The 14,545-nt window shown below is 38.9% G+C and overlaps 1 protein-coding gene across 1 annotated transcript; it reads left to right on the top strand.

The window, feature by feature from the left end:
- The first annotated feature begins 2,611 nt into the window (after positions 1-2,611).
- On the top strand, positions 2,612-5,967 carry LOC118482686 (probable DNA double-strand break repair Rad50 ATPase). The gene is made up of 5 exons (XM_035978282.1): positions 2,612-3,095; positions 3,357-3,547; positions 3,913-4,003; positions 4,088-4,411; positions 4,553-5,967. Exons 1-5 carry the CDS (start codon positions 2,612-2,614, stop codon positions 5,965-5,967), a joined length of 2,505 nt encoding a protein of 834 aa, XP_035834175.1.
- Positions 5,968-14,545: the final 8,578 nt, after the last annotated feature.

Genomic DNA, 14,545 nt, shown 5'->3' with positions numbered 1-14,545 from the left:
AAAATGCAATTAAGCAGTCTCGCTAAAGATGTGCCGGTAGGTTCTTACAGATTTAGTAGATCGGTTTGGGATATAAACTAAATTTAACTTGCGTTTTCGTGGGGAACATCTCCAGGATATATAGGTAACCCCTGAAATCCTGTTTGAAAGGTCCCGTATTCTGAGATACTAGGTCTTTATACTCGGTGATATCTGGGATATTATCCCGGGACTTCTGCTGTATGGAAATACTGACCTAGTCCCCGGATAATACTTTGCACAAAAAGCTTTGAAACATAAGCTTCACCCTCAGCATGCTGATGAAACAATAAAATTGATAGTCGCTGCTGTTGAAATGCAAAAGATCCTCTAAAGGGGACCCACCGAAAAGTCGAGCCGTCATCTCTCTGCTGAACGGAAGTTCTGACCTGAGCTCTCACGGTTTCGCATCTACCCCCTAACAGATATCAGTTGTGGTATATTCACCTGTAAGACTGAATACTGGGATCTGGATACGGGAGTATATACTGAGGTGGAAACACACGTTCACGTTTAAGTCTCTAAAACACTAAATAACGTATCCCGAACAGATTGAAAATTCTGTGAGAATTTAAAGTGGATCAATATACCGAAAATCAACGCGAATTGCTTAAATATTTAAAATGAAATAAGCTTAACGGTACTTGTGTTCTGTCGGCAGCTGATATGATCCCCTAACACGCTCGAAAAAATATTGTGTGTATATATTTCAGTTTGTACAGCTTTAAACCCAAAAAGATTTTATTTTCTCATTTTATTTTCGACAACTGATGCTGGGGATTGAAAGTTCAAAGCCCGTATGCAGATCATGTCGGTGTCTGATGAGGGTTGGGTAAGCTGTGATTGCAAACAAAGATCTGGTATGATGTTTGATAGATAAAATGTGCAAATGGTTTAAACGTCAAAAGTTCATTAATTTGAACTGCTTCTAAAACAAAACGACAAAGTACTTCATAAATCTGATCATCCAGGGCCATTAACTTGGACTTGGAAGATCAATCAGTTGTTCCAAGGTCATTAACTTGGACTTGGTCAACTGGGTGCCAGCATGTGAAATCGAAAAAGTTGAAAAATGATTAAAAATTGAATTTTTTTTAAAAAGTTAAGGGTGGATCGCTCTTATGACACATCTATGGACTGCCTTTTTGTCAAATGACCATTGTGGTCCGCTCATATGGACTGTGACGAATAAGCGACCCTGACCCCATATAAAAGGTACTTGGTCCGCTTATTCTGTCATTTCCAAACCGCTTTTACGACGAGTGTCTTTGAGGCGATCCTAAATTGTTGTTCGTAGTCATCAAGATTCTCATCAATTTGAGCCCTGTTTTTCTCGTATTTTTGATAGATTTCCATCATTTACATCATGGGCAAGGTAAATCCTCTTTTAATTTCAGTTCTAATGTGATAAATCATGTCTGTCGGCTTGTGTGAGTGAACGATTCATGTTTTAAGCCTGTGAATATCATGTTTGTGTGAAATGATTGTTGATTCAGTGTCGTATGATGATACTAGGTGTAGTATTACATGCTAATTGATGAAATTTGATCGTTTGATGAGGGTTTTCGGAACTGAATGTGTTTAGATTTAGATCTAGAGTGTTTTAGGATAGTCTAACAAAATTAAAAGATACTCTTAGGTTCGGAATTTTGTGTAGAATATGTTTGTAGCATCAATTTTAGGATTTAGAAATGTTTTACATGATTTGAGTGTAGGGTCGCTTTTACAGTTAGGATTGTTCAAAACCGCTCATAGATCATATTTGAACCGCTTTTGTGAACAGATGTACTTTGAACCGCTCATAGGTTCCATGTTGAATCGTCCATTCATACAATTCTAGGACCGCCCATTGGAACAAGTTCTGGACCGCTTTTAAGGCATATTAGGGTTGTGTCGCTTATGTGACTAGGGGTGGCTCGCTTTTTGTGTTTTTTATAGTTGGACCACTTTTTAGTCATTCTTGTGGATCGCCTATAGGGTTGTTAAGTCCTTGGATCGCCTTTGTGGTATTATAATGTTTGGATCGCTTTTAATGTTCTGTGATGGATCGCCTTTTTGGTCAAAGTGTTCAAAATGTGAAATTTTGTCTAAGTCCCTGTTTGTTGTTGTTGTGCAGGCATCTACGAATGTGTTATTCGGTCCAGTTCACAACAGTTGTGTGGATTTAGATGTGGAGAAATGTCCGCTATTATCTGAATTTAGCAGTATTTTGACTTATATGGATCGCATTCCAGTGAAGAAAGCTATGACTGAACAAAGGCCGTTGTATCGATCGCATATCAGTAGATTTTGGAAAAGTGCAAAGTATGACGGGGAAAACAAGGTGATTTCAGCAGAAGTGGAAGTGAATGGAAAGATAGAGACTATACTAGTGACCGAAGCGTTGGTTCGAGAAGTTATGAATTTCCCTGATGAAGCCAACTACCCAACTAGATTTCCTGAATGAATGGTGAAGGGTTGTATGCTACGTTTCGGATACAGAAGCATGTTGAATACTGGGAACTACTTAAAGTCAAAATTTCAGAAATCATTCAAGTTCTTGATTCACTGTATTTTGATTTCCCTGAGTCACACAAAGGGAAGTAATGACTAGATGAGGGATTATCAAATGAACATGTTAACTGCATTAGTGTTGAACAAGAAATACAACTTCTCGCACATAATTTTTCATTATATGGTGGAGAATCTAGCGTCAGATGTTAGAGTCTGGAGATATCCACGCTTTGTTCAAATGATGATTGACCGTGCTTATCCTGGTATTGACAGAAACATTAAGGATGATCTTCTTGTTCAAGCACACATGTCTAATATCTCGTTAAAGAACCTTGTCAAGTATCATCCTCATCATCCAGAGCCGGAGTTAGTGATTGAAAACTTCGGATTGCTTAGAGATGCAAACTATGTGGATCCTGATCCAGAAAATCATCAGAATTGGAGAAATCAAGAAGAAATGAAAGAAGCATTGTATGCTGTGGAGTTGAAGATTATTCAGGGTTTCAAACCAACAAAGAATGAGTGGTATGTGAAGGAGTCTGGACGCAGACGTAACCTTGTAACTCCTGTAGCTGAAGGTGAAGGTTCTTCTTCAAAGCCAAAGAAGAAACAAAAGAAGAAGGCTGAAACTGTGTTAGTAGATGAGCCTGAAGAAGAAGTTCCTGAGGTGAACATTGAAAAGGAACAAGAGGCGGCTAGTGTAGCACATATTGAAATTCATACAGATTTGTTTACTGATAATGTTGACATTTCACAGGAGAAAGAGAAAGTGGTAGATGATGTTGAAGGCGACGATGTTGATAAAGACACTACTAGTTCTTCTAGTGGGTCTGTTTTTGAAGTAGTTGATGCAAAAGAACGTGAAAGGCGAATGAGAGAGGAGGTAGAAAAGGAGAAGTTACTCAGAAAGAGAAAGAGAGAAGAGAAAGAAGATGCACCTTATGAACCTTCTCCAGAGCATGTTTCAGCATCACAATCTACTCCTAAGAGTAAAAAGAAAGCTGGAGGTAGAAAGAAGGCTACTCCAAAGATTAAAGTGTCAAAGCGCCCTCAGAAGATTATGCAAACACAATCTACACCTCCACGTCAACAAACACCTCTCCACAATCTCCAATACATCAATCTCCTCCTAGACAACCAACACCACAACAATCACCAAAACAACCTACTCCTCCATCACATTCAACACCACCCAGACAACCTACTCCACAACGACAACCATCTCCTCTGTTTCCACCATCGCCACCTCCACATCAAACATATTATTCTTCACAAGATCTTTTTGGCACACCTCCTCTTGCTCAAGCACAACTTGGTTCTTCAAGTAGAGGCCTTGCAATACCGCATGATAATCTGCTAGATGTTGATTTTGATTTTGCAAACAATTCTCAAGTTTTAAAGTTGGAAAAGAGAATTGATGAGGTGATAGCAGAAAACAAAAAGTTGGCGGATGAATGCAAAAGGATTGCTGAAAGAGAAAAGTTTCTTGCTGGTAAGGTACAGAGGTTAGAAGGTGAAAACAAAGTGTTGACACTGAAAATTGAAGTTGATTAAACGGAAATTGATGTTTTGAAAGTTCGAGTGTCTGAGTTAGAAGAGGAGAAGAATCGTCGAGAAAGTGAAAACGAGTACTATAAGTTGAAGAATAAAGAGCTTATGGCTGCTAAAGCGTTGCATGAACACAAGTTCTACATGCTGAATAGAGTTGTGGAAAGCATGTTAGAAACAACAGTGGATCAAAAGTATGAAGAGTTGAAGTTAGAGGATCTTCGTGCAGAACGTAAAGCAGAAGTAGAAAGGAAAATGAAAGATAAAGGTAAAGCTGTTGAAGGAAGTTATGTAATGTCTATTGTGCCTTCAATGGTGATAGATAATCCAGTGCCTATATCCTCAGTTCCTGGTATAGTCGAAGAAGAAATTCAATCGCCAAAGTTAATTGGTGGCGAAGAAGAAGAGGATGATGAAGATGATGATGAGGAAGAGTTTGTTTATTCTGCAAGCAGTCACAGTTCGAAAGGTGATGATGATGATGATGCTGCAGGAGGTTCAGGTATTAGAGTAACCGAAGCTTCAAAAGAAAAAGTCATTGAAGATCTGCTAAACGATACAGCCAATGAAGAAAGTGGGGAAGCTGAGAGAAAGGGGGAGTCGAGTAAGACTCAGATTGTAGAACATCATGAACCGTTGTTCTTATGTCTAGATGTGTATAGGGAGATTTTAAACGATGTAAATCCCGAGAATCCAATTGATCTTGAAGCTGATCTGGAATCTTTTGATATCAATAAACAGAAAGATTACAAGTATAACTATGTTGAGGATGCAGATCAGTATGATAGGGTTGAAGTAGAGGATGGTTCGGATAATGAAGATGTTACTGAAGACACTTCAAAACTTCCGACGTTAATGGAGTTCTTCGCAGCAGAAAACAGAGAAGAGTTGCGACAAAAGGTGACTGAAGCTGTGAATGAAAAGGTGTTTGAAAACTTGAAGAAAGATACTGAAAAAGAAAGTCAATCAAATGTTGAAAAAGAAGATCATTCAAAATGGTTTAAAGACAGTCATGAGAGAAAGTTCAAAAGGCCTTTGAAGTTTTTTCAACGTGATAGATCTATTTCTCTTGGTGACATTATAAGTTGGGGTTTTCTTCCACAAGTCAACGCCTATGCAGTTCGAAGAGAATATGGTGTCCAATACTTTAAACGTTTATATGACATTATGTCATTACCATGGTGGGATGTCGATGAGTTATCTCAGGTGAGAACGTTGGATTATCAGGTGAGAACGTTGGATTATCAGGTGAGGCAGAATGATAAGGCGATGTGGGGATATATTAAGTACGAGAATCTGAGAGGATATCTGAAATGGAAGCCTCATCGTCCAAGGCGTATTCAAAGAATAGATCCAGTGACTGGTGTGACAGAAACTATTCTGAATGTAAAGCCTCCAAGAACCATGACAACAATTCCTATGCCAGAAATGGAGCAAGATTTTTATAAAGAGTTCATTGATTGGGTTTACAGCTGTTTGACAACTGAAGCAATCATAACGTACAGAGCTGGTAGTGAACTGAGATATATTCGTGTCTATGATCCGATGTGGCTGGTGAATTGTTCGGCAAAAGACATCGAATGCTTGTTTATTCACAAGATTCGTTATAAAGCAGAAGATAAAGATCAAGCTCAACAGTTCCAACGCGTTGTATCACTGTGCTTTCAAAAAGGAATCAATTCCGAAAGCAAGTGGAAATCGTCATGGTGGGAGTTAGATGAAAAGATGAAGAAGAAAGCAAAATGTGAACGTGAACGTGAAAATCGTAGGATGGAAGAGAAAAGAGGAAAGTTTTTGAAGAAACAACATGAAGAAGAGAAGGCAGAGAAGCGAAAGAATGAAAAGATAAGAGTTGCATTAAGCAGGAAGCCTAAAGGGCGTGAAGAACATTACAAAGCTGCTATCTGAAGACCAACTTTCAAGACAAAGACTGCGGCTTCATCCAAGGGGGAGTTTGTTGGTGCATAATGTCTAAAGCCTGCGTCTTTGTAAAGTTAGATTAACGTATACGGTCTAGATAGGTTATTTTGTATTAGTTCAGGGGTTGAAAGTGTAATTATATGAAAGTTATGATGCTGGACCGCTTTTGTGACATATGTCCACAAAAGCGAACCAGGCTGGATCGCTCATGTGGACATGTCACATGAGCGGTTCACAAACTCTATAAATACCCCTGAAGTTGTCTTCATTTGGAAGGTGGTCTTGTACTCTACGTCGAACTGCTGACCGTGTGGCAATCGTTATCAAGTGAAGTAAAAGTGTTTAAAGTGTGAATTCATCTGTTTCTACTCCTTTCTGTAACGTTTATCTTTGTATCATGCTGAAAATGTGTTTCCGCCACATTTTCAGTAAGCACTAGCTCTGATTGACTCATTCGTGTGGTCAAAACTGATCCTACAAGTATTACATATCGTAGCGTTATCCAAGTCATTTCAGTTTAGATACATTACATTTTACACAAATAACATATTCTTCACAAGACATTGTTTTACAAACAACTTACCTTATACAAACTCGTTTTACATGGTTATCCATTTAACCATACAGTGTTCTCTTATTTATACATATCATCTGATCTTATCGTTTTTCAAATGATTTATAAGACAAAGCAAATTACAAGGTTCATGACTAAACATTTTCTCAAACATAAGTCATGAATTCCGTTTTCACAAAACCAATGTATCTCACAGACATTTTTATGCTGACGTACCTATTTTCACATGTGTTTTCAGGAGATGATGTATAGGACTTATCAAGATATACTTAGGCGGACCTGTGCCTTAGTGACTTAAAACGAGACAAGAACTAGTTAATTTATGTTATGTACTATTTGGTTCATGTTTAAACAATGTAAACTTTCATGTTTGATCAATAAAACAGAACTTCAATTGCCATGGATTTGAAACAATTAATTCTGTTACAACACTCCCCGACATTTCCGCCACGTTTGGTATGTTCTACGTGGTCGGGGTGTGACAGAAAAGTTGGTATCAGAGCCAATGGTTATAGGGAATTAGGTTATTAGTAATGCTTTAACCTAGTCTATAACCTTCCTAGGACCCTAACATGAGTTTACTTGCGTTTAGTCATAAAACAATACCGTCACCTATCCTTAGGCGACGACCACAACAAGAACATAAATTTCAAAACCACTTTGAAAACTAATCATCTGTTCTAGGATGATTGATTACTAGGTTTTGAACCCTCTGTTATAAGGTTTTGAACCCCTTTGAATTTTCAAAACTCTCGTCAAAGTTTTGGGTCCTAAATAATGTGAACACGTGCAAACTGGAAGAGTGAATGCCTGTACCCTGGGATTTCTGTCTAAGGTTAGAGTGTTCATACAAATCCACATAATCGGACCAGTCACTCTTACCTGGGAACTCTTGGGGTGAGTGTCCACTTATAGGCGAGCATGTCTTCGCGATACACTATGAGGATCTATTTGCTTTGATTCAGCCTTGGTGCTGTTTGTTTGCTTCGTGGTTCAAACAAATGACCATCAACCATGACTATGGTCGGTAATTGTAACATCCTATTCTTACCCAATGCCATTTCATTTGCTTTCTTTCTTGTTTCTCTTTTAGAATGCCTCCTCGACGCGAAAACCAGATAGCAACTGCCGAGCTGGCAGAAATTATTGCGCAGCAGATGGCTGCTCAATTCCCAAAACTCTTTGCTCAATGGAACCAAGCCAACAACAACAACAATGGTACATGTAATTTCAAGAACTTTAACTCGGCTAAACCACTCAAGTTTAGTGGTTCTGAGGGAGCAACTGGGCTTCTTCAATGGTTCGAGAGCATCGAGAATACTTTTCGCCACGTGCAGTGTCCGGATAATCGCAAGGTCGAGTTTTCTTCGAGTGTGTTTCAGAAGAGGGCTCTTACATGGTGGAACGGGGTAATGAGAGAACGTGGTGCAGATGTTGCTCTAGCACAGACATGGGCTGAACTGAGAGCTCTTATGATGAGGGAGTTTTGTCCTCGTCATGAACAACGAGCGTTGGAGAAGGAGTTTGATGATTTGAAACAAGATAGTGGCGAACACAGGGCATATACTGATAGGTTTGAGGAGTTGAGTCTACTTTGCCCAACTATGGTCGCCCCACTCGACAAGGCTATCGAAAGGTACATCGACGGCCTGCCTGACTCGGTACAAGACATTATCACTGGTAGCAACCCTACCACACTCCGTCAGGCCATTGAGCTATCTGCAACCTTGACTGAATCGCAGATCAGAAAGCATAAACTTTTTTGAAAGGGTGACAAGAAACCAATCGAGGAATCAAAGACCATTGATGAACAGACTGGATCCCCTGAGAAGTCTAAGAAGCGTAAGGCTTCGCAGAATTGCGCAATTGCTGCTCAACCCAACCAAAACACCCGCAACCAACCAACTCAACCTCCTGCAAAGAAACCTTATGCCGGTACTGCACCGATATGCGACAGATGTAATGCACACCACTTAGCTCACCTACAGTGTCGTTTATGTGCATCATGTGGGTGACTCGATCACCTGGCAAATGCTTGTCGATTTACCCCAAACCAAGGTGGTCCAAACCAACCTCAAGTAAATCCTGCTCAAGCTCGTCTTCCACTAGGTCCTTGCTTCAACTGTGACGAAATGGGCCATTTCCGGAGAAATTGCCCAAAGATTGCTAATGTGAATCCAGCGCAAAGATGAGCATCAGACCAACTAGAAGACAATGTTGTTTAGAGATAATCAAGCCTAATGTATTATTTTCTTTTGTAGTCAAGGCCCATGAAACAGTTGTTGTTGTTGTTTATAAATAAATCTTTTTATTTTACATTGCAAGGTACAAATGTGATGTCATGTATAAACAACGTATCCTCTACAATAACGACAATCAAGGAACCGTATTCCTTGAAGAACAAACTACCCCGTAAATTCTTCCATTTTATTATCTCTTGTGTTTCCCACGAATACCCAAAGTACCACTATAAATTCTTAATAGGGTACCTAAGGGTATTTCCGTATATTCAAAAATTATTGTACCCTAATTCAAAAATTGCGTTTTCTTGAAAACGAAATCGAATTTATAGGAGATCTTTCTATCTTCATAGTTAGATTCTTGCTAATGTTTAAAGTACCGAATGAAATCCATGAAATGGATTCCTAGTGTGCTTTAAATGCATGTACGTAATCAACAAAACAAATTAACAAATTTGAGATCTAGATAAACAATTTTGTGGTTATGTGACTATGTGTTTATGCATCTTGTCTTTCCATTTATGCATTTTGTGTTTTTGTATACTCTGGATATTCGCTATCCAAATCCTCGTAGAATCTTTCATACCTTCATATGAGGGATTCGTAGTAGGATATTCAAAAAGGTACTATCTTAAATCCTTAATGGACTTCTACGTTGTAGTTAAGTCCCTTGGATTATAAAGTACTATTCCAAAGTTTAAGGACAATATGTGTTGATTTAGGTGAAGAGATTGGTTCGACAATCTAGTTAAAGACATCCTACATCGATGTAGTTAAATATTCCCCGTGGGTAGTTTAGTTAAATAGATCATTCGTTGATCTAAGTTAAAGAGATTGGTTCGACAATCTAGTTGAATATATCATGCGTTGATATAGTTAAAAAGGCCCTCGGGTGGTCTAGTTAAAGAGATCCTACGTCGATCTAAGTTAAATAGATTGACTCGACAATCTAGTTAAAGACGTCCTATGTTGATGTAGTTAAATATTTCTCTTGGGTAGTTTAGCTGAAGAGATTATTCGTTTGATTTTTTCCCATACGCATTATGAAATGAACTGTGCGGACTGTGCAAGGAAGTACGTAATTATGAAGGCCTACATAATTATGGAATTCAGTGCACAGAAACCACAGGAAGTTTTGTCATGTGTTAAGACCTACAGTGACAAGAGTAGTGATACGGGAGAAGTCTTGGATTTTGACCAATGTCATTTATCCTTACACTCCCCAATTCTGATTTCAAGCACACACAAGTTTCCCATGATAACTCTTCACGGGAAACGTTCTCCTGCCCGTAGTTCGAAACTCCATGTTTTGTTACTACAAGGACTTCACTTTGTGGGTTGAAATTTTCGCTATGGATCGTAACATGGCCCAGAGTTTTACCTAAGGGTTCAATGGATTTGTCTGAAAGCGAAACCGTCACAGCTGTCTTCACAAGTTTCCTCTAAAACTAAATTTCGGGACGAAATTTCCTAAAGTAGGGGAGACTGTGACACCTGTGTCACTTCAACCATCAAACAAACGCCAAACCAATGAAATATTGTATTTCATACTTTGGACATGTATAAATATGTGTATCGTTTGCACATATCAACTCTTGTTCGATTTGAAGCTCTAAATCGCTTTCTGGAAGGTTATACACGCACTGATGCGTAAATATAATCAGTTTAATGCAACGAACACTCCGTAATAGTGAAATAGGCTTAACATACCTTAAATAACCTTTACATAACTTAGAAATAAGTTTTGAAGGCTTTGGTATGGCAAAATCAAGTTAAATCGCTTACAGGGACTAAAGTTGACAAACTGCGAAAGTATGCCAATTTGAACTGTAACAGACATTCCGGCACATGACCATAAGTTAAACATACCATAAATATCCTTTACATAGCTTAGAAATAGGCTTTGAGGTGTTCGGTGTGCTAAAATAAACTTTTGGGTCATTCAGGGACTAAAAGTGTCAAAAAGTGCATAAGTTTGCACTTTCGCGCATAACTTACGTTCTGAATACATCCGGACGTCCAAAAATTTATGTAAGCATCCTTATGTTATGCCTTAATGGTTGGCATGAGAAAAATCCATTCGTCGCGTCATTTGGATCATTTTTCGCGCTTATGCGCATTCCGTCGTAATTAACCGAACATCGCGATCGTACGGCCAAACGAACCAACATCCGACATATTTCTGAGCATTTTTCATGTCCACAATGTTTAGGCATCATTTTAGGGCCTTAAAGTTGGCTTTACGGGCCTTAGAAGTGTCGGAAATGGCTTAAACATGCAACAGGGACCAAAACTGCCAATTCTGAAACTTGGTGCAGATCAGACATAGCCAGGCGGCCCGCCTGAGTTTTGTCAGATCCTGATGCGGGCCGCATGGCCCCTTCAGTAACAAAATTTTTGTCTTTCTTACACATCTGGCCTTTCAAACACACCAAAGGGCAATGCCCTTTCACCATTTCAGGAGCTAAGGGTCATTTTGAGCCACCACAACTTTGTGACAAGTGTACGCTTAAGATCGTGGCAGAAAATTCAAGAAACGATCCTAACGGCTCTACTTTTCCTATAAATACCTCCCCCCTTTGGTGTAAAACCCACAAAAATCTGATCAAAATGCTCTAAGTTGATCCCTTTGCTTCATACCTGAGCTCTTTGATCTAGATTAGCATTCGGGGACCCTCCGTAAGTATTCTTTCGTTCTTTTATCCGCTTTTCGAGTCCAAAAGTCAAAGTTTTGTTTGACTTTCTGCATTGACCAGCCTATGGTCAACCCGAAGTTCATGGAACTTCATAACGTGAGCGTGATCACGATGGTTATAGTCCGTAGTGACTATACCTACTGATTACCACGTTATCTAGGCTCAGTGACGAGTCGTAGTTTCGGCCAAAATGCGCATTCTTACGTATTTTGTAACCAAACTACTCGTGAGCATCAAAACCGTTTGTTTTGATGCCAAACCTGTTTTCTAAACTTAGTTAAGCATGTGTTAACATGCTTAGCTCGTCACTTTTAGTTTAGTGCTTATATAGGGTCGTAAGGTAAGCGATCTAAACCATCTCTTATACTTTCGAACCCGACCCATTTGGTCGATCATTAGGATCCAACCAAACACATTAGGTGACCATAGCTATAACCTTCCGAGGTTATACCTTGTGGTCACGATGTTAGGCGTTCCAAACGCGTTCTACGCGAACGACGCGTTAAGGTAGCATAAGCTACCTAAACGGGTCGTGATGGGCCGTAAGCACTTAGGTTAGGTTTCATTTTAGTATATAGGCTTTGTTAAACCATATTACACGAGTCTCCATGCTCGTTTGGTTTACGAACCCGCATACTATCCGATCCTTTCGATTTTGGTCCGGTATATTAATATAGCTACCTATTAGGTGGCGTTTGATATCCCGTGATCTCTAGCATTGTATGATTATTACACAAGAAATTCAAAGCAATCTCAGGTGAGTACATTGAACCCCTCTTTTACTGTTTTCCAAACTGTTTTGGGGTGAAACACATGTGCCTACTTGTTACTTTCATGCGTTTCATGTTTTCATATCATATGCTTATTATGTTCATTAGTACATTATAGTACATGATTTCATTACATTTTATGCTATGTATGTCCATTGTGTGCATACTTAGTACATCGTTTTACAATACATTTCATGCTATGTATGTCCATTGTGTGCATACTTAGTACATTGTTTTATATTACATTTCACGCTAGGTATGTTCATTTGATTACATACTTAGTGCATTGTTTTCACATGCTTACATTTTTGTATGACATTTGGTTTCTTTAACATGGAACAATACATTCATTAACATTGATCACGCCGTTCGTTAGTAGGTAGTGGTACCATAGGAATTGACAACTCCCGTTCTTGAAATCCTGGGTTTGATAGGATTGGAAGGAATGACGAAATTCGATATACATAACTTAGATAAACCTTTAATTTGTTTAAGGGTTTATCGCCACAGTCTCAAGGCCTGGATGTATGCATATTTCACAATACCGTACAAATGTTTATATCAGTAGAGCATGCATTGTTCCACGAAACATAACGTTGATTTAAACTATGTTTTACTTCAACACCTTGTTTTGTGCATTTTACATATGGTTGAGTTGATACATCTCGCTTACCATACAAGATATATTTTGGGTACACATTACATTATCTACATTGAACATAAACATTTTGACATTGATACACATACTTGGTGGTTTACATTGAACATAGACATTTCAACATGGTTTACACAATAACACTTGACATTTGGTTTATACATGAACAATTTACATGGTGGATGGTTTGGGTAAATGGTTGGTGTAACGTGGCGTATGTAATATGATACAAACATGGTGGATACGCCGCTGGTACTTCCTATATATAAATGCTTGTATAGTATTACATATCGTAGCGTTATCCAAGTCATTTCAGTTTAGATACATTACATTTTACACAAATAACATATTCTTCACAAGACATTGTTTTACAAACAACTTACCTTATACAAACTCGTTTTACATGGTTATCCATTTAACCATACAGTGTTCTCTTATTTATACATATCATCTAATCTTATCGTTTTTCAAATAATTTACAAGACAAAGCAAATTACAAGGTTCATGACTAAACAGTTTCTCAAACATAAGTCATGAATTCCGTTTTCACAAAACCAATGTATCTCACAGGCATTTTTATGCTGACGTACCTATTTTCACATATGTTTTCAGGAGATGATGTATAGGACTTATCAAGATATACTTAGGCGGACCTGTGCCTTAGTGACTTAAAACGAGACAAGAACTAGTTAATTTATGTTATGTACTATTTGGTTCATGTTTAAACAATGTAAACTTTCATGTTTGATCAATAAAACAGAACTTCAATTGCCATGGATTTGAAACAATTAATTCTGTTACAACACTCCCCGTCATTTCCGCCTCGTTTGGTATGTTCTACGTGGTTGGGGTGTAACAACAACATATCTTCAACCAGAAAGAACTTAACATGCGTCAACGCTGATGGGTATAACGTCTTAACGATTACGACTGTGAGATTCGTTATCACCCAGGAAAAGCAAATGTTGTTGCCGACGCGCTCAGCAGACGGAGTTATTTGCTCAGTATTCGCAATACCCAAGCCCAGCACGATCTCGAAACCCTCATCCGCGAAGCCCAGCATGCTTGTTTTAATGAACGCACTTTGAAGAAAGAGAGGATCTATCACGATGGAGCTCAGCTGGTAAGCAAAGCAAATGGGATCTTCTATTATCTGGACCGAATTTGGATCCCTAAGCGGACTGGTTTGCGAAAAATTATAATGGACGAAGCCCACAAATCCCGATATTCTATTCATCCCGGTGCCGATAAAATGTATCAGGATCTTCGCTACAGGTACTGGTGACCGGGCATGAAACGGGATAACGCTCTATATGTTGGAAGTTGCCTGACTTGTGCGAGAGTTAAGGCTGAACATCAACGACCTTCTGGCTTACTCGAACAACCACCGATCCCTATATGGAAGTGGGAGAGTATAGCTATGGATTTCATAACCAAACTTCCGCCCACGCCATTAGGTCAGGACAGCATTTGGGTTATAGTTGATCGTCTGACCAAATCAGCCCACTTTTTGCCAATACGGGAAGACTACAAGGTAGAACGACTAGCCCGAATCTACACCGACGAGATCATTTGTAATCATGGTACGCCTCGTGACATCATTTCAGACCGTGATGCTCGGTTTACTTCGC

This window comes from Helianthus annuus, chromosome 10, assembly GCF_002127325.2.
Source record: "Helianthus annuus cultivar XRQ/B chromosome 10, HanXRQr2.0-SUNRISE, whole genome shotgun sequence".
Classification (NCBI taxonomy): Eukaryota; Viridiplantae; Streptophyta; class Magnoliopsida; order Asterales; family Asteraceae; genus Helianthus; species Helianthus annuus.
The sequence above is the reverse complement of the archived record's forward strand: the minus strand, read 5'-3'. Positions and strand labels throughout refer to the sequence as shown.